Here is a 24,031-nt window from a genome sequence, read left to right as displayed (position 1 = left end):
ACAGCAACCACAAGAGGAAACACCAGCCCATTATTCTGAAATAAAGCCTGATATTCTGCCAGCAGGCTTGAGGAAAGCCTGAGCGCCCCCACTGTGCTGCATCACCTCCCCTCAGTCAGCCCTTGCTCTGTGCTCTTGCAGGGGGTATGATGAGACTGGCACCAGCAGATGGCAGGGATCACAGCACAGCTGTGAAGGCAGCACCTGTGCCTGCCCCTGTGCAGGTTTCCTGTGAGACACTCACCTGTGCCACGCTGGGATGGCCAATATTTCCATTAAGGGAACAGCAAGCAACGTGGAAGCAGCTCACCGTGGTTCATTCATACTCACTTTTTCTATCTGAGCAGCAGTGTTGTTTTTTGCACCAAGATGGATCAGGGCCAGGGCAACAGAGATGCTCATTGGAGAGAAGACAATATTTGTGTCCTCTGCACTTCTGTTGAGCTTTTTGTAGAGATCAAGGCAAAACTCAGTAACTGGTCTAGAAATGGAGTCCATCATGAAGCAGCTGCAGAGTGAGAGCACAAAGGAATTAAGAAATGAAATGCAGCTGTCCTAGCTAGACCACACTGAAGCATGTCTGCCCTGAGATAGTCCTGTAGCTGCTTGTTGAACATAACAGACATTTCCTACATCCTGAAAGTTCTAATCAGCCTTGCACAGATCAGTCTATGGTGCAGGAGCAACGACACAGAGGGTCTGCAAAAGGGACCCATGTTCACAACATACGTACATTTCTCAGAAAGGACCCTTTTTCTGCCTTATCCCATGCTGTGTCTTATTTCAACTTGTGGTATTAGAATTAGACGCGTATGGACTAATATTTTCCTTCTGCAAACTGGTTTGATGCATACACTTGCATCAACTCCTTCCTCTTAACAGCACACATTAGTGATAGAGACTTGATGACAGAAGCTAAGCCTGCATTTAACTATCTGTGGTAACCAGAGCTGTGGCAAGGGGGTTTCAAACAATAAAATCACTATTAATTGTCTTCATACTTGAAAAAGGGTCATTAACAGCTATGGAGACTGAACTACATATGGAAACACTAACAATTTGAAGTACACTTTGAACTTCTCATAAGATTTCCAGGAGTCAAAGATTGAGGCAGGATGCACAGTTTAAAACTCCAGACAAAGTAATAGCCCAAGAGCCCTGAGAAGTCTGTGAGTTCCTGCTCAGTGATATGACAAGGTATGTCACTCCCTACTTTTGTACTTGAAACATTACAGTCTGATATCTCTCCCACAGGTCATTTACGTTCAATCCAGTCCACTAAGAACAAGTTAGGACCAAGTTCAGCTTGGTCCTTGCAAGGAGGAGGCCATCTGAAAAGCAGGAGATTAGAAACAACCTGAATCTTAGGAGAATTGTAAAGGTGTTATTTAGAACACACCTGTGGGATCACACAAAATTTTCTGGAATCATTATACAAAAAAATAAACAAACAAACAAAACAACAACAACAAAAAGATAAAAACTCACTCCACATCATCATCTTCAGTATCAAGCAAATATTTTGGACAAATAGCACTGGTCTGTGTTCCAGAAAAATTATTTGTTTAGGGGAAAATACACAGCCACAGCATGGAGACAATGCCTCCTGTCAGACAGAGCTGGCTGTCTCTATCTTTATACCTGCACTGGGACCAGCATGGGTCAGGTCCAGAGAAAGCTGTCAGAGTTGCTCTCTTTTGGAAAAAGGAGTGAGTGCACAGCCAAGTGGCTCTCCCCAGTGCCCACAGATGGCCACAGCACAGCAAGCACCTTTCCTCAGCCCTGTCTGCTCTGAAGCTGAAGCCTGCAAAGTGAGGTTACATGAGGAGCTCCAGTCTGTGTCACCAGAGATTAAAGGTGGGAAGAGGCTGGTACAAAGCTGAACTTCAGGAACTTTTATCAGAAAAGGACTTGAGCAGCCTGACCTGGGCTGTTGGTATTCCTTTGAGGCTTGTCTTGAGCCCTCTGGAGAAGGGGTTTCCTGGTGCTGGAGACCTGCAACCCATTCCAGCCAAAACTCTCCTGTCAGCCTCCCAGTGAGGCCCCAGTTCTACCACAGCTCCCTCCCTTCACAGAGATGCTGACCTTCACAGAGTTTTCTTTATGCAAAGAGCTACTCAAAATGCTTTGCAGTGTTCTCAAGATGCAGCATGCACACTATCTCCTGCTCAGCCATGAGCCAGGCTTTGCATGGAAAGCTGGGACTCAGCTGCCAGAAGTTACCAGGGCATTGAGAGTTGATATGGTTCAGCCAAGATGCAGCATTTGTCTGTGAAACATCCTCACCTGCAGCAAGTGCCAGACAATGGGAATGAACTCAGCCCACAGGAAAACAGACTGAGCCTAAAACAAACTGCTGCAGATGCTTGGAAGAGATGAAAAAATAAAGTTTCTGAATATATGAAAGTACAATATGTGGTAAATGCAGACATTTATTGCCACTTGACTAACTTGAAAAGCACAGCAACAATCAATACTTCATCCTGTTTCTGAGTGATTGAGTGATGCTCTGTGGAAAGAACCTGTGATGCTGAAAGAAAAGTTCACAGATGTTTCATACTGAGACTTCTGTTTTGCCCTGGAGTCCAGAAGTACTTCACATAAAGACCTAATGCAAATGGACAAAACAGATGAGAAATATCCAAAGGGTTCTTAGCACAGACAAATTAAAGATGAGTTTTATCTCATTAATTCTGAACACAGCTGTTTTATCTCTGCTATTAGTGTCTTTCTATGTAATACAGTTTTAATTTTCTTTTTAATAATGCAGTCACCATACCACAAGACATTGCACTAAATAATTTCTCTTTTCTTCCACCTTCATATCCTTCTATCCACAACCTTCTGAAAACAAAACTCCGTGCATCTTCCATGCTGAAGTTTGTAGTGCTATACTTCCACATCTCTTGCAAGATCTGAAATGGAGCTATGAAATCAGTGAATGTAGGGCATGAGGCACTTTGTAGGTGTGTCTACCTTCAACTTCAGAAAGAGTCAAGGAGAAAAAAAAAAGAGCTAATAATCTTACTCAGTAGGAAGAAGGCAGCTCCACCCCACCCTGCAGTGAAAGGGCTGAGCGCCAAGGATGGGGGGAGAGCCCAGGCTCTGGGAACAGGTTTTAAAGCGAGTGTCTGGCACGCTAATGTGGCCACTCCCTTAGCAAAAGCAACAAGCTGTCACCAGAGAGATAGCCAGGTGCAAACACTATCGCCAGCTCCATGGTTTTGTGAGTGGGAACTACTTAGAGAGCAGCTCTAGAAATCCAGAGGAAGGGAGGGCAGGTATGGGCTAGGGGAGGAACTTTCTTACTGCACAATGAAAAGATTTAGTGAACTTTCTTAATCTAAAGCAGGGTGGGAACAAGTATATGAATGATTCCACACCACAAAGCCTTCTGTGTAATAGTTCTATCAGACTTTTGGAGCTACTGCAAGGAGCACAGCGTTTGGAGAACATCTGCACGGTGGACAGCAAATGGTAATGTCACTTTTAAATGATCTTGGAGTGGTAAGGAGGGATGATACAGGATTAAAAGAAGTGTTCCAGGAAGTTCCTAGCTGCTGCTCTGCACTAGCCAAAGCGCCTGCACTGAGCATTATTATTAGTGCAGAGCCTCTGATGACAGGAGATCCTTTGCATGATGGTTCAGCAGTTTTTAACATAGCCTGGCAAATTAAATTACTGCCACTGCAGTATGTGAGCAAGAAGTTACCCAGGAAAACAACTTCCTTCAGAAGAAACCACTGCATACCACAGACCTCGTAAAAATTGCAAACTTCCTCCATGGCTGTGTGAAATGATGAACACTTCTTTTCTATAACTATTCATGATCTGCTCTCTCTTTATAGTTTGTTTTTGGCTAAGGTTAGATGAAATCAAAACAAAAACTGTCAAAGAATAAAGAAACCTGTGCTGAAAGCTGCCATAATTAATGGTTGTATTAGATTATATTATTCAGTCAACAGGAGGAGGCAGTAAATAGGGTGGAGAAGGTAAGAGACCTGTATCCTTGCTGTTAAGGTAATTCTGTAATTCATACAAGTTAAGTAAGAAGGAACCTGTCTTGCCTGATGCCACATGATAATTCCCAGTGCATGTTTTACTTGTTCAATCTGCATCCCATTAAGGTGCCTTAATACACATTAATTTCTCATGCACAGAGGAGAATAGAATTGGCAGAAATTACATGGTCTATCCTAGAAATAGACAATATGACACATAGTGCTGTCTCCTCACATGAAAACTGGTAGAAATGACTTCCTTATTTTTCATGACCATTCTACAAAAATACATTTCCAAGTATTTCTGTGCAGATTTGGAGTGAAATGGACAAACAGCACATAAGAAAAATTAAATTTCCTACAACACAGCAATTCTGACCATCCCTAAGTGGCACAACACATGCTTTAAATTAAAAAACAATACATTTCAGTACAAAGCATCTTTTCGAGCGAGATGGTGCCAAGTTCATTTTCCAAACAATCTAGCCTCTCAGGAGGCTACTTTTATGCCAGGAAGCTTTTTCGTGACTGCTTTTTTTAGTTTGCATTAGCCCCTCTGGTCTTTCTAGGCCAGTTATTTCTGCATAAACTGACATGGATATGCATTGGCCTGTTACAGGCTGTATGGTGGCAAGTTACTTGCTGTGCCTCAGTGCAGCTGCACAGGCTTCTCTGCAAGCTTCTAAACAGCATTGCCAAACCCAGGAGCTCGTATTTTAATAGCAAAGACTAGCACCCCCACTAACAAAACAAAATCTGAATACCACTCCACCCTTTCTCTTTTATAGCATCATTGTTTAAGAACATAAACAACTTCCCTGATGGTGGGGATCAGTATAAAGGGGAAAAGCCTTAGGACCCAGTCAAAGAACTGCATGCCCTCTCCCTTGTCCAGAGAACATTTCTAGGCTTTTTCTTATGCCATGGAAATGTGAGTAAAGAAGGAAAATTATCCTGTGTTTCTCATGCTGTGGGTCAGGTTGCCCAGGTCACCAGCACCATCACTTTGTATTAAGCCTGTTTCTATCAGAGTGAGTAGAGGTGCTTGGAAAGAGCCTGTCCTTCAGCCCTTCTGGAGATACAGGCAGAATAAGCATCTACTTTCTCTAACAAGCCCCTGAGCTCATCAGTCTTGTGGCAATTAGACTTTACTGGGTGGACAGAGAGGTTTTGGGGAAATTTCAGGTTCAGAAGCCTGTGAAATTTAGGCAAGAATCTTTAGATGTGTCTCTAAAATCCACATTCATGTCCCACTGAAGACCAGCTCCCTTTGTGTGAGCTCTTGAGACACCTCAATTTTAGCAGTGTTTTGTTGCCTGCAGCCTATAAATTTATCTCTCTCTGCCCAATATGTAAAAATGATGTTTACTTTAGCAGCCTGTAGAGTACTTTGGATCAGGAAAAAAAAAAAATCCCAGCTATTTTGGGAATAAAAAAAGAAAACGACAAAACAACATAGAATTTTTACCTTCTTGCCTGAAGAGGTTAAATGAAGAAGACAACAGCTGAGTTCTGGAACACGTTCCTGTGAATACTGTATTAAAAAAAAATCTCCCACTCTCCTGTGGGAAAGTTCAGCCTCTAACCAATGATTGCTGATAGCAGCATCTTGCTGTTTAGTGCAAATGCCATTACCATGAAGTTTCCCCACAGAAGAATGGGAAACCTATATCTAGCAATATGCTATTAGCATTTCCCTCAAGCTGCCCAACAAGTCTGGCAGGCAATATCTGCTGGCAACATGCCCTGATTGCAATGCCAAGTCACTCTCAGCTGGAACACCGGTCATTAACCCTAAGAAGACTCATGACTGCACTTGTGAAAGGGACTGCTGTGCTTAGTCCCTTTCAAATTTTGATGGGGTCTGGCCTGGACAAAGGTGTGTGAAGGGTTCATGCCAAGATCATTTGGAGCTGAGCTTGCTTGCAAAGATAGAGAAAATGAATAGGAAATACATGAGTTTTATGTTGCCTGCAGCCATCTCTTCCTCTCAGGTAAGGAGTTGGCTTTATGTGCATGGAAGGAGCTTAATTAGAGAAGGGAAGAAATATTTCCTTGAACTGTAACAGGAATCCCCAGCCAGGGGGTATTCTTTTAAATCTCTGAGTTAAGAATAAAAGAAGGCCAGGAGTGGTTGATCACTGAGGTGAAGTCTCCAGTACAGAGTGAGAAGGAAGTAAAGAGATGGGAATCACTGAGCTGCACTAGCACAGTGTTTGATCTCTAATCAGTACCACTGAACACAGGTGCAGCACTGGGTTATGGCAGCTGGACTCAGAGATGAGAGCTAAACCAGGGTTGTATGTGGCTTTGCAACACTGAAAATTTGATTCCTTTTCTTTCTCGCTTCTTATTTCCTACAAAGCATAAAATTTGCTTTGGATTCATAGGATATTTATGGGATCAAACACAGTAAGCTGGAAAGAGGAAGAAGGTCCCCCAGCACCATCTTTCCCTTCCCTTGCTTTCCTTCTAGTGCTGAAGCTGAACCATCCTCTTCTTTAGGCACAGCACCATCCAAGCTTTGCTGCTCCCCACTCCTCTGCCAAGGTCTCAGCCCAGCTGGCCGAGCTCCAGTGCTCCAGTACCCATCTGAAAACAGGAATCCATAAGCAATGCAAGACACAAGGATAAAATGGCCATTCTCATAACCTCTGTTCTTTTCTTTCCTTTTTGGCTTCCATTTGCCAATCACTTTCTTGTTTCTTTTTTTTCTTCTTGCATGTTCCTGTAGTGCCCTCTAGTCTTCCTCATTTCTTTTTTTCTTGCTTTCTTTCTTGCTTTCTCACTCTCTCTCTCTCGCTTTCTTTATCTCTTTCTTTCTTCTTTCCTTTCTTCCTTCTTTCTTTCCTTTTCTCTCTTCCTTTCTTCCCCTTTCTTCCTTTCTTTCTCTGCTTTTAAAATTTATTTGTGAATGTTGCCTTACCATGTATCTTCTGATACCTTTCTAGTCCAAGCTTCTTTTCATTGACAACCTAAGTATTTTTGAGTATGTTGCAAGACTTTCCTTCTTCCAATTTGTGTGCTTTCTCCCTTCCTCTTATATTGACATCATTCCTCCACTGACTTATTTTGTTTGCTCTGTCATAGTGCAAGCAGGGCTTCTCTGACATCCACTTAACTGCTTTGCCTCAGGAAATGTCAATGTAGGTGCAAATTCAGTCTTCTCTGGGCCCTTAGGACAGTATATTCACACAAATGTACTGCTTTTCCAGTGGGGCAAATTTGCCCTAAGTTGCATTTTTCAACTTTCAGAACTTCCCCACAAACCACTTTTGCTACCACAAGACATTAAGACGTGTCCCTTCTCAGGCAAATGCCGGGAGTAAGGAGCGGGCAGTGACTGTGCAGGTGAGCAAGCGATGAGGTGAGCAGGCACACAGCCCTGCAGTTTGCAACTGCCTGCCAAAGCCAGCCACAGCCTGCTGCTTTCCATCAGGGGCATCATCCATCACTGGGTAGGAATGCCCTGTTGAAAGGTGAGGTGGAGCACCCGGTCGATCTGAGCAAGCCCTCAGCTATGCTCACTCCACTGTGTGCAGCACCTTCCAGCACACAGGAGCTCCTACACACCAACTCCCACACACGTTTTCCCATGACTTCCCAGGCAATTTCTTGCCCAATTTCTGTCCCAGAGGCCAGCAGTGGGTAGAAGTAGACTGTGACATGGTTTCTCACAGCAGCAGGAGCCTCATGGGTATTTCTTCCTCATGTGCTGCGAGGTGGAAAAACTTCACGCTGGGACTGGCAGAGAGAAGAGGCAGAAGTGAGAAATGAGCCTGAGGTTTTCATAGGCAAGACACCCTGTTCATAAATGACCAATAAATGAGTTTGCTTTATGTGGGCCAAGACAGCTTTGTATCTCTAATATCTGCTTGCCTTGCACAGGCTGGGATACCTTGGAATTAGTCAGGAGGTGGAGAAAGATGGGCCCCACCCTGAAGCAGTGTTTCTCTCTGCTTTCATGGGATAACCCTTCCTGGCCAAGCTATCACAAGGAGAAGAATGCTACCATAAATTTGTGGGGATATGCCAAATGCTCTGATCAGCATTTAAACAGACTACAGCCTCCATTAAATGAAGACTGGCTCCTGAACTGGAATGTTTTCAGAACCTGAAAAAGTTGAGAAAGCGATGTCTGAGCATTTCTCTTTTAGGAAATCTCATCCAGGAAGGAAAAAAGGGTTGGTACAATCTGCCAGAGGTTTTCATCAGTCTAGCAGACCAGCAGAGCTGTAGCAGTAAGCGTGAAATGGCCCGCTGGACAACTGGAACTACCTGACAAAGAGTCAGTGCCCAAACACAAAGCGTACAGACTAAAGGCAACCAGTGCCTCTTCTCTAAGCATGGGCTGCCTGTGCAGCTGCTCAGTCATCAACCCCATGCACAATCTCCTCATCCACCTCCCACAGGAGAACGAGTAGAAGCCACAGTGACAACAGCCCTGCGTACATCTGGCCCCAGCCTCCAATGATGGGGTGTATCAATCATTACCAGTCATTCAGGTGTCACTGAAGTTCAGCCAGTAAAGATCTTTGCACCTAAGTCCTTCTCAGACAGGATGGGCTCACATTAATTGTTGTATTTTTCATTTTTCTGACCACTATCCTTGTCTCAAAACATCTGATGGTTATCAGCAAAGCCCTCCAGAGATCTGCAGGGTCTCACCTCCCATTGTTTTTGTTCAAAGTTTGACTCTTCGGTACCCTCAAAGATATGGGCCAAAGACCCCAGTTAACCCTCTGATATTAAAATACATTAGAAACCATTAAAGGCCCTCCAAGGGGACTACTGAATTATTGTGACTAAAGGCTTCTCATGGGTTGTTAAGTTCAAGAATCAAAACAGAACACCTGTCTCTAAACTCACAGTAACCAGTGCTCTGATGTTGAAAGTATGCATATTAGGGGTTGTTGCATATTCTCATTTAGAGACCTCTTTCCAGTTTCTTTCAGACCTGAGGCACCAAGAGGATTTCTCAAGTAAAATGCTTCTATCTTTTTAGAATACATAATTGAATTCTGCATGTATCCTGACCACCTAGTAACATAATCCTTACTGGGAACTATCATCATATGGCTCAGAAGGGCAATCCAGACATTCACTTAGTTGCTTTTTTTGTTATTTTGACTTTGTGGCCTAAGTGAATCTGCTTATTTCCATTCCTATAATTTATTGGAAGTCAGTCATGAACACTGACACTCTCAATGAATACACAGACTGACACTAGAGGTATTGTACATTTGACACAGGTTTTATAGTGCTTTATTCTGAACAGTAATTAGGTAAACGAGTACTGAACATATGCAGCAGGCAGTCTTTAGATAGAAGTGAAATCTGATTACCATAATCTCATGTGGAATTTGAAGACTAGTAATTACAATGTTAATTTCACTCAAGTTGAAGTCCTTATTTCTTTCTCATGCTTTAGACATTAAGTATCTGTAAGGAATTTCCTTAATGCTGAATCCAGAGCTAGAAATGGGAGATAATCTGGGCATGAAAAGTGTGGCACTTCCAGCATTAATCCAACTGTGTTCTATCCTTGATTTGCATAATGTTCTTTTCCTTAGGATATATACAACAAGGCTCCTCGTAGCTGCAGTGAAATTGTCCCATCTTCCATGTCTGAAGGGAATGAGTCAAAAAAGGCCACACAGCAGAGTTCAAACTCCTGGGAACTTCATGCTGAAGAGTCTTCTGGGGACACACACTGTCCCCATGATTTTTGCCTCTGGTGTCTATAGGCCTCAGTGTGGCTGCTGCTGCACAGATGCAAATTCTGATGCCAGCATGAACTGTTGTAGATATGCTGCAGAACTTGTGCACTGCTTCACTGGGTGCTGGCAGGGTCTGGTCGGGCACCCTGGACCACCAGAGTGTGGCCAGCTTCAGGGGGAGAGCTCTCATACCACATGTCCATATTTCCCCTTTTAGGCATTAGGAATCCAGAGAGTGTGAGTCATGAGGGAGAGAGGTTTCACTAGGGAGCAGGAATGCAGCTCTTCCTCCTGGAGCCCTTTCCAGTGCCTGGGCTATCTTAAATCAGGCTCTCAGTTCATTTGGGGAAAAAAGGGTCACAGAGGAACAAAATGTTCTTGTTGCTGAAGCTGGGATACTTCTCAATAAAATATGGTGTGCTCTTCACAGTGGAAATTATTCCGCTAAAGGGGAGGAAACAAAAGGAGAGAAACTAGTTCTGCTGCATATGTAGAGTACATTGTATTACTCAGCCAATACATGAACCTCTTATATTTCCTGTCAAAGGTGATAATTGGGAAGAAAAGCCTTACAGGAGTGTGCATCACCACGAATGTAATTGTGCTTTTTTTGTAATGAATGTGCCCCGCTTAAGGAGAACAGAATCGGCCTGAAAGAATGACATTGCGAGTTTTGTTGTGTCTAAACAAAAAGATGAACGGATGGTCAGCTTTAAATTCATCTTTGTGTTGCAGAATCCGATACCCTGGTACCTCTCGGGAGTCGCCACCTTGTTCATTTACTTCCAAGGAGACCTTGTGGATGATCTTTGACACAACCACACCTTTTGTCTCACACATCTCAGAGAAATCTGATGCGCTTTCGTTGAAGATATTTGTCATTCCCAGGCTTTCCAGAAGTGGCTTTAGGTCATAGTCACCTTCCACACTAAACTTTGGAAGAAATACATTCACTTTGGTATTGGCCATCATGCTGGGATTCGTCCACTGTAATAATGTCTCAGGGGTCAGCGCCTTTTCCAGCTGAAGACAAAAATGAACAAAAGAAATTAGTCAGCAGTCCAAGGGATGTGAAAGGAGAAGACCATTCCTGAACTTCTCACTCCTATCAAGACTCCAAAAAATAAAGTCCAAAGACAATTTTTATTTTTGAATTCACAACCGTAATATTCAGGCTTAACATACTCTCAGTTATATTGACTCAAGTATGATTTAATCCACAGGACAGGCCTCTGGAGCAGCTCTTCTGCATGTGCATGCTCTGGCAAGGTTTTGGTAAGCAATCACCTCGACAGCCATATGAAGGAACCAGAGGAAGACAGTCCCTACCCAGGTTACCCCTGGCCAACTGGCGGAGATCCAAAAGTCTTTATTCCTGACCCTGCAGAGTAATGAAATTGCTGGTATTTGGGACACAAAATCCAGATCTCAATCAAACATGCAGCTGTTCAAGCAATTTTTTTAAAACTGGAAAGGGAGGAGGCAGAATGTGGGGCCACAACAAATCACTTGCATTTTATGATAGGTGTGTTCTGTAATTTACTCCAACATATAAACATATATTACAGCTGCATAGACAGATTCTTCCTGCCTTTAAAATCTGTGGCCAGTTGCAGCAAATTACAAAGGAGACATGAGTGATCATCAGTCTTTTAATCCTTAAATAACTTTTAATTAATAACTATTAATTAATATTATTAATTACTTAGTCCTTAATAAACCTTTGAAGAGGGGTGGAAATCTATAGTAAAATTTTCATAGAAAAATGACATAAGAAATTGTTGATCTTAAGGAAATGTCTTATTACATTTATGTGCAATTGTAATAAAAAACGGCTCATTTGCAGACACCTCTGCTCAAAATTAAAACTCAGAGAAGAGTAAGACCTCAGTAAAATAAATCATGGACACTTGTCAATTGAAAAACAATAAGGAAATAACCAGAAATAAGGGCACCTTCTCCACTTTACACTGTCTTCCGTGCACTCCCTATCTAGAGCAAAGCCTCTTTTACAACCCCACAACTGGACACAGTGAAAACAATGCCACAAATATGAGAGGAGGAACAGAGAAGCAGAATGAGATGGTAAATTCACAAGTTACTTTTCATTTTCTCATTACTTCTAAATAACAAAAGCCTTCCACAAACATATGGCATTATATGGGCTGTTTCCAAGGGAAATATCATAGCAATTCTCCTTTTCTCTCTCACCTTCTCCAAGCCAGTGGTCTCATCTTCAATCTCTTTGGGCAGGAGAATGAGCATGCTTATATGTTTGTTAAGGCATGGGAGCTCAAGGATGGCAACATTTAAATCTTTTACATAGCCCAGGCAAAAAGTAGCTTCCAGATTCATCATCTGCACTGGCTTAGTTTCAGTCTGCAAAACGTAAGAGGAAACAATCAATCATTCCTTTTAATGCACAGGTAAGATGGTGACAGAGGAAATTTTGTAAGCTTGCATGGAAGGGATACATTGAGTTACCACCAGAGAATTTGTTGGCTTTCATAGGTAACAAAAGCAGCAGTGAGAGACTCTCTTGGCTTTTTATAGTAGGCAGCTTTCCAAAGCAGAACAGAATTCTACTTAATACAATAGCAACATACAGGGGATGTGCCTTAAAAATTAAATTTATCTAATATTGGTGGCCTTTCATGCCTTTTCACTGAATGCTACCAGCTACACTGTCTACAGGGCATTGTAATACTAGCAAGTGTCAAGCACTGAGCACAGCTCAACAGTGAAGGTGAAGCTGTTCATACCAATAATTGATATTTTGGTTCAGGAGTTGAAACAGAATCAGAAGTGATTTCAGCCTTACCTAAATCTCTAAGTTTTGCTTTTGAATGAAATTAAACAGAACAAAACAAACAAAATACTTGATTTCATAGGGAAGATTTTTGAACTGTTCTGTTCATGAAAATGTTCAAAATTCAAATTCAGTAGGAAAATGTTACTTTAGGGAAGAAGAAAAATCTTGAGAAGTTTCACTTAAAAATTTTAGTGTTGATTGTGTGATTTTAAAAACTTTTCTAGCTGGAACTATTGGCTGATGAGGTAATTTCTGAATATTTTCAGTGAACCTGAAACTCCGACTTTGCTTATGCATCTCTATACGTGTGTGTGTGTATATTTGGAATATAATCTCTTTATCTCACAAATGTTGTTCAGCTTTGTCTCTTGGCTGTAAGTTGTCTGATTACAGTATTCATCACTGGTCACAGATTCCTGAATGCTGCAGCCACAGGTGCTGCTCTCACTTGGACCTCATGGCTAAGCAGGACTGACGTGCAGAGGGCTGCAGTCCTGAGCCTGACTGGAAAGGGGGAGACTGATGGGATGACATCTCTGAAGAGGAAAACACAAGGCCAGGAACCTAAGGGATGTACTCAGGGAGGTGACATGACTGTACACATTTCATCAACTCAAGAAATGCAATGTGCTTCACCTCTGCTGGTTTTTGGACACAGCCTCTGGTACTTGCAATCTTCCAATCTCTTGGAAAAAGCTACCCATGAGAATTTGCGTCACCTTGCAGACAATGGCTGCTTCTGACCACTTGTACTCAGCTCATGTTGTCTAAACATTCTCCCAGGACAGTCTGGGACCCTTGCAACACTGTGTAAGAGTAGATAGAGTCTAAGATGCATGGTAATAAATATTTCTCATTTTCTCTTCTTGGGATTTCCTTAGCTCAAAGGTTGCATTTTTCATGAGAGGAAACAGTCCCTTTTTTTTTTTTTTTTTTTTTTTCTCCCCCAGAACAAACATACCTTGTTGATTTTAAAAGGACATTCTTTGATCTCTGCCTCTGGGAACTTCTTCATCCAGTTTGTGACAAAATAAGCTGCATTAACTAGCAGGATCTGAGTCTGGTCACTTACACTGTCCTCATTCAAAACATTCTCCATTTTTCCTGTAAATGGGTTTAAGATGGTAGTTAATACAACAATACATTAGCAGTATATCTATTTCTTTAAGTGAATATGGTAACATTTCACTGAACCAAACACCATTGTGTCCTGCGTCTTTTTATGCACAGATAAAAGATTTTCTTTCTAATGGAAAATTTCAAAAATTCAACAGGTGTAAGTGAAAAAACACTTTGTCATTTGGGGAGCAAGACTTGATGGGATGTTTCAAATTAGCAGCTACTCCTTTCTAGACTGATACATGAGAATAAAATAACCAGGATAACAAAAAATGCTGCTCTGATACAGTTAATATCCAAATACTGCTACAGACTTCAAAAGAGGATGCAAATGTCATGACGCACTCTCTCTTAGACCTGTTCAAGCACTGCCATGAATGACCCTGAATTCAGAGCACTGGGAAAGCAAGTCCTGTCTTGGAGTTACACAGGCAGGGCAAGGTGCTTCCCTATGGGCACCTGTGCCAGCCTGGGAAGGACCAGACTCGTGCTTGGTGTTTCCATGCTCGCACCACACGAGGGCAACAGGTGGCAACCAACCTCGGGGTCACCTCTGCCAGGGCTTCCACAAGATGGCAAATGAGAGACCCACATCTGCTTGTGGCACCCTTGCTGGCAAAAGCAGCTGAGATATTAATTAACAGCCTGAAATTCAGAGCCCAGCGAGTACTTCCCATTACAATGAAGCTTTTAAAGAAATTAGAGGGTTCTATGTTTTGGTTTTACATGTTGTGATGCTCCACAGCCAGGACCTGTCATTCTCCCAAGCCATCCTGCTGCAGACAAGTGTGAGCAGCCTTCCCCAAGGCTAATGCAAGGTCAGTCTGACATTTCCACCTTCAGAAGGGCTGCAGCAGTGAAGTCAGTACTGCTAATCCTCATGAATCCAAATAGTAGGCCTAGTCTTCTTTCACTATGTATTTACTTCTAAAGAGGTGTCACAAGGATAAAAATCTTTCTCCAAAGAGGAAAGCAGCATCCCCAAGGTTAAGCTGTACCCACCATCAGTCAGCTCTGAAAGGGATTTATTGATCTTTTCTCGGGTTTCCTCAGTTTTTTCTTTGAACTCCACTAATTCCAGTTCAGATGGAAAAGGTCTCTTTGTGGAGTTGACAAAGTCCTGAAAGACACAAGTAACCAAAGTCATGCTTGGTTAAGTGCCATTGGGTAGTCGAGGAGTTCATTATTATTTGAGGAAAGCTATTAAATAACTGCAGGAGACAACAAAGACACACACATCCTTGTACGTGCACCCAGCACTTCACTCCCAAGGTGGTCTTCAAACCAGCGGCATTACATCAGCAGTAAAGAAACTCTGATATTGCAGGAGTGACCATGTTGCCAGAGTTTACAGCATAAAACAACCTTCAGTCCAGGCCTGAGCAATATTGAAATAGAGGCCACAGTCTGCTCCCATCATGTCTGTCCTCACCAGGGAAGTCACTTATTGCCCTGGGTCCCGGCCTTTGCAGTAGCAGAGGCTGAACAGCAGGTGATCTCCTCACAGCATTACTGCAGCATGTTGAGTTTTCTGAAGCACCTCTTTTAGGCTGATATTATCCTAATATCATGGGACTCTATTCAAAGACAACTTTGGGAGGAAAACCCAACATCCTTCTCAGTTTTTTGCAAAGTTTGTAAGTTAAAAGGCCAAACATCACCTTCTTCACTGAGGCTTATGCAGTAATTACTTGGGTGTGTGAACTGGACACACACTTGCACCACCAATTTTTTTTATACTCATTTTCACTTGTACTTGCAATGCAAACACTTTGATGTGGCATAGAAGTTATGTTGCATTCAAAACCAAACTTGCTGCTGACCTAAAGCATATTAATCAAAGAATTCAAAGTGTTGTAAGAGTTGCGCAGCTCAGGGTCAAGCAGCAGACTCATCCATCCTCCTACAAACAATATTAAACTGTTTATTATTTGAGTCCAGTCAACCAACAGCCAAAAGTACAAGAATTAACTTTAAATAACATTTCAGTCTGACATCATAATCCATCAACATGATGGCCAAGCAATTCCTAATTCCAGGGCTTTCCTGCAGTACTTACTGTGATGGGATTGAGAGACTTGTCTACAAAGAGCCGTTTGACCATTTTCAGTGCAAAGAAAGAGCTGAGTTTGGAAACATCTGAAGTTATCGTTTGAAACCCAAAAGAAACATCTTTGACATCTTGTAAATGGAGCACCTGTTAAATGAACAGGATAAATCACTGAGCATCTTTTTCTATTATTATTATTATTATTATTATTATTATTATTATTATTATTATTGTCTAAACATTCCATACAGCTAAGCAAAAAGTAGTTTGTGACCAGAGCTGTTGCTTTTTGTATTTTAGCTAATGACAGAACCTCCCACTGTTGTTACTCAAAAATCATTTATGTATTTGACATGCTCACATAAATCTAAAAACCTGATTCTACCAGAACTTTCACCAAATGCATTTATTTCCTATGAGCAATCCAAAGAAACCAATAGAGCTGTCCATGCTGGTGATCTGACTTAGTCAATTAAAACTCCATTGTACGGAGTCATGTTTTTTGCCAAACTTAAACTCCCATCCAAAACCCTGAAGCTTTTAAGACAAGGTCCCAAATAATTTCCTTTCTAAAAGTGGGCTACACCTTTAAAAATGCCTGACAAATGTTTGCTGTGACTAATACATGACATCACATGACATTTCAGCAAAAACTGATCAGATAAAGAAAACTGTTTGGTTTGGTAGACACAGTATAACTGTGCGTAGGGCTGCTGACCTATGGCCTCCTCCCAACTCCTGGGAATGACAAGTCCAGCTCTAGGAAATACTGGGATAATTATGCCTTTGTTTGAAAATAACCCTATAAATATAAATTAAACTTTTAATGTCTGCTTATTACGGGATCTTTGATGGTGGCTGTTTCATTACAAGAAGCCTGTCCAACTCTCCACACCTGCCTCAAATTCCCTCATGAGGCACAGCAGGCACTTTTCCTTTGTACATCACTGCTGCTCTTTCTCCTAGAACACATCACATCTTCACAGGCAAAATTGCTGCTCTGCCTTAGTCACCCTTCCATGGCCTCCATGATCCTTGCTAAGTGGGAACAAAAGGCAATAAACTCCAAACACAGCAGCAGCACGGCTCTCATAGCCAAACTCCATTTCCTTAGAAACAACTATCTCAACTTATTTCCTTCTCCTCCAACAGTTTTATTTCTTTGCATGCCAAATGCAGAAAGCTTCTGTGCCTAGGAACTAGGTTGGAGGAGAAAGCTACTGCAGCTTCTCTACCTGGGAGAATTTTTGGCTTAAGTCTGTTGACTGCTGTTCCAGAGTACAGATGCCAATCTGTCTCCTTTTGTATTTATTATTTAAAATCCAAGCACAAACTCAGGGGAAGGCAGAAGCTAGAATAGACATGGAAAATAGGAGATATTATACTTAAAAGCATACCAAGCTCTCCTTAGCATCTGTAGTCAGCACTTTTCAAATACCACCAGAGAAATATGAAACACAAGTGTGCTTGTGTAACAAAGCTCTACTTGTGGATGTGCATGTTAACTTGCTATTATGGAATGGTTCAATGCAAATTGCAGACACAAGTGAAAACAAAATAAGGGCAGGGTAATATTTTTAACTTTCCCACCAGAAGGACAACGCTTGAATTTTGAAATGGTGAGGGAGCTTCAGGGTAGCATTTAAATTTAAATTTAAATTTATTTTTTTCAAATACTGTTTGGAAAAATGTGCAGTGCTTACAAGATCCATCACTAAAGTCTTTAAAGCCAGGTTGGGTAGGGTCTGGAGCAACCTGGTCTAGTGTAAGATGTCTCTGCCTGTGGCAAGAGGATTTCAGGTCCCTTCCCATAGAAACCATTCTATTATTCTATGATTTTCATGGGCATATTGTGTGCAGCTCTGTGAACAGCACAAGACTCCCTGTAATCTGTGGCATAAGTAGGGACACAGAAGGCTGTGCTCAGAGGTACTTTCAGTGAATGAGAAACTACATGGAGGAATTTCCAAAGGAGGGAAAATACATTCAAATATGTACCAAGTCTTTCAGAGCCAGGTGATAATCTGCATGCAAATGCATACTTAATTTGCATTTCATGCACCTTTAGGTAACTGCAGAAACTGTGGGGACCCTCACTGGGATAAAAAGGATCCAGCTCAATCTCTGCTTACACAGAGGCAGCAGACAAGGCTGGAGGGCTGACTCCCTGCACCACAGAGTAAGCTCCATAAACTGATGGAATCATGACTGCCATGCTGGATCATGATGCTGGAAAGCCCTTGAACATCATGAGCTGCTTGTAAGGAGAAACATGGATGAAGCTGTGCCCCTTCTACTGCATCCACCTCCTCTTCACAGTATTGTGGGAGAAAGGGGAAAAGTCAGTGACAGGGGTGCTACACATGCTTGCTGCTGATGGCAATGGCAAAATCATTTTCAATTCTATAAAGCTTAAGCATTCTTGAAGCTATCTAGAAAAATGCAGTGATCTGGACAGTGACTCGTAGCCACAAACAGCTAAAAGGAGACAAGGAGACAAGGCTTTAGTGCATCTGTAAGAACTCTGCTATATCCACTTCCACCTTATACATGCCTGAAGAGATTTTTCTTTAAGTCAGATTTTCAGCCTTTTGTTGTGCAGGGCCATGGAGTGTGGAACCATTTAAGAAATTCAGATGGATGGTTCGAAATCTGTCTTACAAGGGAACCAGACATCCAGGAGAAGATTAACAAGAGCTAATAAGAAAGACACCTACAACTGCCATATAATTTTGCAGCCACAGAACAGGTTGCTGACAGCTTACCTGTTTCATCTGGTCTGCAGTATCACCTTTGGTAGCTTTATATGCCAGAGCCAGAGACGTTGAGGTACACAGTGGGGAAAAAATAATGTTGGCTGTTTTGTCCTTCTCACATAGCTTTTTGAACAGATCAACTGCAAAAGCAGTGTTCGCTAGTTGCAGAGCGTCCATTGTCATCCTGAAATGGAAAAGGGAAAAGAGAGATGACTCAGGCTGTAATTCTAGTTCCTGCTGCATTGGGGATGGGTCAGAGCACTGAAAAAGGCTGGCATCAGTATCTGGACTGGATATCTTGATCTTTCAGGGAGAGATCCTGAAAGATCTCTCCCTGGAAGATCCCAGGTATCCTGGGATACCCTCTCCAGATGAGGAGAGGTTCGGAGAGGTTCGGAGAGGAGAGGTTCGGAGAGGAGAGGTTCGGAGAGGAGAGGTTCAGTAATAGCCATCATCTTTAAGTGACAGCAGGCAATGCCACATGTTATGCAGAGCCAGTATTATCAGAAGCACTTGAGAAAATCTGCATGGGTCAGTGTGACCCACACATACTGAGTCAAATTGGATCACATATTAATTTAATCAGTTTTTAATAGATACTCTTAAAATGTGCCAACTCAGAAGGTAATTCACCTATGCTCTGGGCTCTTCTGGCTCTCAGACAGGTCCTTAATGGTCTCATAATTTCTCTATCTCTTGCTTCATGACTAATTGTCGATTAGACCTTTAGCTTTGGTACATAATGGGGAATCAACCTCTTGGGGTTGATTCCCCATTATCCCTGGCCTTGCTAGAAGTCTCCAAAAAGCTGTCTGGTCCTGTATGTTGAGGTTATTTTAGAAACTTAAAGGAGGTCTTCTAAAAAATACCGCTGTTTGCCCACCCATCACTTACACTGTTTTAACTCAAAGGCCTCCCTAGCCACTCCCAGTAACTGCAGTTGCCACAGGGCTGCTACATGACCTGTGCAGTCAGGAAAGGCAAAGCAGAGTTGTTGCTGTCCATGCTCTGGGAAAGCCAGAGACTATTCCCATCTTCCAGACTGCTTTCACATACCCAGAGTTGCACTCTAGTATAAGCACACCTGTGTAGATTCAAGCCAAGAAGGGTGAACCCCAGAATTTCAGTCAATAGCACAAGTCTGCCTTTAGACCAGCAATCACACAGTAGACGACCCCTTTGGCACTTACTATGCCCCCAATATGATGTATCCCTAAAAAAAAAAAAAAAGGAAACTGTCAAAATTAGTGCTAAACAGCTATAGACAGAGACAGAATGGAAATGGGAATTTTTGCTCTATGTAATATGCTGCCCAAATGTAGCTGAACATCTGACACTATTGTACAGAGACACTCTAGAGCAGCTGTGGTACTTGACAGTAGTAATGACTTCCAAATAATTTGTGGTAGATATAAACTTTTATAACTATTTTTTGTGGGAGTAACAGGACGGGCATGTAATTTGCCCTCAACACGGTAGAGAAAACACTTTGATTTACTCGTAAGACCTGTTTGACTACTGAAGGCCTTTTACAAAATAAATGTCTTTATTTTTATTTTAATTAACTTATACATGCTCTTGGATCTATTAGGTAAGGCAATTGTTTTACTTGACAGCTTGTTTGTTTTGGGCTAAAAGATGCAGTATAAAAGGTTAGTGAAATGCACTGCATTTAATCAAGCTTAAAAAAAAGATATACTGGCGTTAAACCAAGGCTTTTTAAGTCAGCATTTGAAAAGCACACCTAACCAGCCCTGCACTCTTGCAAGATGTTCTGACTTGGTATTAGTAACAAACTGTTTGCTAACAAATCCCCTCCCACTGGGGGAAGGGAAAAAAAAAATACAAGAAAAATAATTTGTCTTGAAGACGGCAAACATTGAACATATTTCACTGGAGAAAATTATCCCCACATGAAAATGCAGAGGAGTATGCTTTGAAGCATCCAGAGGTTTTGTCAGACTCAGAATTCAGAACGGGTCTGGCTGGACTTGTCTCTCTTCCAGTACTCTGGCAGTCTCTGGCAGCTGCTTGGTAAAGGGAAATTTTCCATGAGAGATTTTACAGCATCAGCAGGGATTGAGCTGATGTCACAATGAGGTTCAGGAAACGTCTCAGAGATCTCACGGGTGTAAAGAGAGGACCAAGTGCCAGCCTAGCACTGCAACCATCCACCTCGTTTACGTAGACACAATTTCTCAGGCATGAAAGCAACTAATTACCAAAAAAGTCGAGCTTGCCAGGAACCATGGGCTCAGCACACGCCTTAAGCAAGGACAGCTTTAGGCAGGACAGTGGAAAAAGACAGAACAAGTTTGAAAGACCGAGACTGCTGATGAGGGAGTAACTTGGAACAAGGGGGCAGAGAAGCAAACATAAAATCATTCCTTAAAATCCTCCCTGCAACTTCCCATCAGAAATGTGCTCTTTTGTGCCTGTGCATGTCTCAAAAAAATTCCCCTGCATAGGCTACCTACCTTATCTTTGTCATTAATTCAACCGTTCTCTCATGAACACACAATAAGCTCCTATACTGAGTCTGCTTCTCAATCTCTCTGCCCCACCCCACACCAGCACCACCCCCCAAAACTGAAGATTTGGGGCAAGTATGAACTTCACAGGTATTTCTTACTGAGAAACTGGTGGAAAATTACCCAGGGAACCAAGAATGCGTCATTCAGTAAACATCTACCACCCTCAAAAAGACAGATAATACAAAAAACCTCATGAGTCATGCAGTACACCTGAGAAAAATTTCATTTGTTAATGGAGTATATTATTTAGTATTAGCTAGCATGGTATTGTTCAGGCCTCTGGATCTTCCTTGCAGGCTAAAAATCAATATGAAATCATAAACAATTAAAATACCACTTGTTCCTTTCTGGCTTAATATTAACTTCAACATGTAGATGCGCTAGCTGTGTTTCACTTGCTTGGGTTGCAAAATATTCAATGAAAGAAAATAAACTAAGAAATTTTACATAATTGAATTAAATTCTTCTTCCTTATGCCAGTTGAAAGCTCCTCTGACCTCATTAGTAATTCTGATACTATTCAAGTTGGATAGGTTTTTTTTATAGTTTCGATGTTTCTTTTCAATGAGAAAAACAGAAGGTATTTCATGGTAAACCTTTTATGTACCTTTGCTCATCCAGTAACTGCTGATATTCTCAAAGCTTCTTTTGAGGAGAGTGAAACTGTTTCTGGTAGTGGCAAAGCTCTCAATTTTAATTTCTTTATTTTAATGCTACAATTGAAAATAAGGACCATTCAGGGCATTTAGTTGGAAAAAAAAGCTCAGTTGCACCCTTAACCTTGAATGATTTGCTCTATTGCACTATCTTTTTCAATTGGTCAGTCAGTTTTTTATTCTCCATTTATTAATGACTAGTATAGTATAGTATAGTATAGTATAGTGTAGTGTAGTGTAGTATAGTATATGAATTATGTTGCTTACAACATTCATATTACTGAAAAGAATTTACAGTATTAAATATTAAAAAATCTTAAATCTCTTTAAAGCTCTGAGCACCCCAAGATTTGCAAGTCCAGTAAAGCCAGTTCCAGAAAAGTGAGAAGGGTTGAGGCTCCCAGTGAGAGGAAAGCCCATTAGCTGCCCATTAACAGTCTCAGAAATCAGACTTAGCTCCTGAGTCAGTAATCACAGGGAACTCTCAAACAGGGAGGAGTCAAAAAAACTGAAAATGAAATTTTAGAAAGGCCTGCTGCATGGATTCTTACTGGGTCCTTCCTTTCCCAGGAAAGCAGGATGTCAGCATTTCCAGAAAGGCCTGCAGCACTGGGGCACCTTCTAAGCACTTGGAGCTTGCGACCCACCCAACTTTATTTAAAACTGTGACTGTCACAGTGTGAAAGAAACAATTTCAGATACAGAAGGGAGCTGAAAGGCTACTGAACAAGTTCAGAAAAACCTGATTTAAACTTGTTTATTGGTATAAGACACCATTTTTGCTTAGTCACTCTCGGACTCAACAACAACTAAACAAACTCCCGCCAAAAAAACCAACAGGGAGGCTTTTCTTGTCATCTGCTTACTAAGGGAAAGTCTAAATATAACTTATATTTAAAAATGTAATCACAAGAATAGCAACATCTGTGTGCAAATGTCCAATAAGTCATAGTTGTACGGTAGGAATAATCCGATAAAGCAGAACCAAGTATTTATTTTATTCTTGTCTTGGTTAAGCAGTCCTTCCAGGAGAAGACGCCTGTGGCAGATAAAGCACAGACAATGCTGGCCATCCAGAGCTGGGGGGTATATTGGGTTTATATCTCAGAAGCCATGAGCGCCACGCTGGCACATTGGAGTGTCTCTCCAATTCAAAACAAAATTCCAAGAGGATGAATTACATGAAACAATCCACACGCAAATTTCACAAGTGAGGCATTAATATTGAAACTAGATCAAGAGTTTAACATGACCCCACTACAGTTCTTACTCAGCAAACAGAAGATATAAAGGAAATAAAAGATTTCTGTGAGTCTTTTCTTCTTCTACAGAAATGACAACTCTCCACCTGGATAAAAAAACAAGGACACAATTTTGTCTGAACAGACATTGAGGAGTGCAAGACATCAGACTGATGTGGGACCAGAGCACCTGGTATGGTTGACAAAAAAGCACTGTCAGCAACACAGCAGGGAAAGTCACTCCAGGAAGGAAAGAGGAACAAGCCACTGCAACATGCTTCATTTTACTTCAATGAACTCTTCAAAAGTAAATGGTCACACTGAAAAGAAATCTGTAATTACCGAGCCTAAGTTCCTGTGTCCTTCACTTTAAACAAGTGCGGATTAGTCACTTGGTTAATAACTCGGAGCAAACAGAGCAGAGCGTACACACCTCTGCAGAAAATGAGACTAATATTCCCTTCTAACAGAGGCTTACAAACCAACCTAAATCCCACTTTGGCACATGAAGTATTTTCATGGCATCATACACAACCTGCTTTTTCTGATATGGGAATAGCCATTTGCAATAAACCATATTTTAATAATTCCTAATGCCCTTGGTGTCTCACCTGCCAGATCTTATTCACTGCTTCCAATGAATCTTTCGAAAAAGAAAGAAATGTAGCATAGCAATTGCAGCAGTTTTGAAATTAAACCAAAACACTGTCATTTGAGAAGGCAAAAAATCTTCTTTAATTCCACGTGTACATTTTTTGTACAAATCTCCTTATCCCACTCTCTCCATGCAATTATGTATCACAGCCAAGACTTGTTAACTATTAGCTGGGCATAAATTAAAGTATCAGAGAAAGGAAAAAGCTGCACTTACTTTGCAAGGCTATAATCCTGGTAAACGAATCAATGAAGGGAGCACAGCACGAAGAACCAGCTGCCCGTGCTAAAACCTTGCTGAGCAGAAGACTCTGTTACTTGCCTACTCATTGACACCACTCCCACTTTCCCAACCTCAGTTTGTGCACACACACACTCCCCTCTCACTCTCGCTTTTTTTTCCCCTCCCTTAATCATTCTTCGTGGCAACTCCTACATCGGAGGAGCAAAATGATTCACACCAGAGTTGTCTTTGCCTGCCCAGCCAC

The 24,031-nt window shown here is 41.7% G+C and overlaps 2 protein-coding genes and 1 long non-coding RNA gene across 12 annotated transcripts in view; 1 reads left to right on the top strand and 2 right to left on the bottom strand.

Moving 5' to 3' along the window:
• LOC111923852 (serpin B12-like) overlaps positions 1-5,758 on the bottom strand; it is an 11,304-nt gene extending 5,546 nt beyond the window's left edge. For 2 of the 8 annotated variants that reach the window (XM_086899457.1, XM_086899503.1), the window contains exons 1-2: positions 2,086-2,216; positions 331-508 (exon numbers count right to left, since the gene is read on the bottom strand). In XM_086899457.1, coding sequence (XP_086755583.1) covers positions 331-501 — 171 coding nt within the window. In that variant the 5' untranslated portion in view covers positions 502-508; positions 2,086-2,216. Of the gene's footprint in view, positions 1-330; positions 509-1,925; positions 2,230-2,779; positions 2,927-3,028; positions 3,213-5,469 lie in introns of those variants that run through there. The other 6 variants (XM_086899461.1, XM_086899472.1, XM_023919792.2 and 3 more) reach the window with 6 other exon arrangements.
• Positions 3,145-11,566, top strand: LOC111923859 (uncharacterized). The gene is made up of 2 exons (XR_002861338.2): positions 3,145-3,477; positions 7,890-11,566. It is a non-coding gene; the product is annotated as an uncharacterized LOC111923859 (long non-coding RNA).
• SERPINB5 (serpin family B member 5) lies at positions 9,235-24,031 on the bottom strand. 3 transcript variants are annotated; one of them, XM_023919799.2, is made up of 8 exons: positions 23,761-23,928; positions 19,543-19,671; positions 18,468-18,642; positions 15,712-15,849; positions 14,655-14,772; positions 13,495-13,637; positions 11,933-12,100; positions 9,235-10,744 (listed from the first exon to the last, which is right to left on the bottom strand). In XM_023919799.2, the coding sequence occupies exons 3-8, from the start codon at positions 18,639-18,641 to the stop codon at positions 10,352-10,354; spliced, it is 1,134 nt and encodes a 377-aa protein (XP_023775567.2). In that variant the 5' UTR covers position 18,642; positions 19,543-19,671; positions 23,761-23,928; the 3' UTR covers positions 9,235-10,351. The 3 variants fall into 3 exon arrangements, with proteins under 3 accessions (XP_023775567.2, XP_086755708.1, XP_023775566.2); XM_086899582.1 differs by having other exon boundaries at positions 19,515-19,671; positions 23,761-23,907; XM_023919798.2 differs by lacking the exon at positions 19,543-19,671 and having other exon boundaries at positions 23,761-24,031.

This window comes from Cyanistes caeruleus, chromosome 1 (assembly GCF_971803275.1).
Source record: "Cyanistes caeruleus chromosome 1, bCyaCae1.hap1.1, whole genome shotgun sequence".
NCBI lineage: Eukaryota > Metazoa > Chordata > Aves > Passeriformes > Paridae > Cyanistes > Cyanistes caeruleus.
The sequence above is the reverse complement of the archived record's forward strand: the minus strand, read 5'-3'. Positions and strand labels throughout refer to the sequence as shown.

Bases quoted from the DNA above. Each gene is read 5' to 3' on its own strand.
- SERPINB5 (XM_023919798.2), bottom strand. From the start codon at position 18,641: ATGACAATGGACGCTCTGCAACTAGCGAACACTGCTTTTGCAGTTGAT. The intron at 13,638-14,654 runs GTGGGTACAGCT...ACCCATTTACAG, and splicing joins CCTTTCAGAGCTGACTGATG to GAAAAATGGAGAATGTTTTG. The intron at 12,101-13,494 runs GTATGTTTGTTC...TACGTTTTGCAG, and splicing joins GTCCTTTTAAAATCAACAAG to ACTGAAACTAAGCCAGTGCA.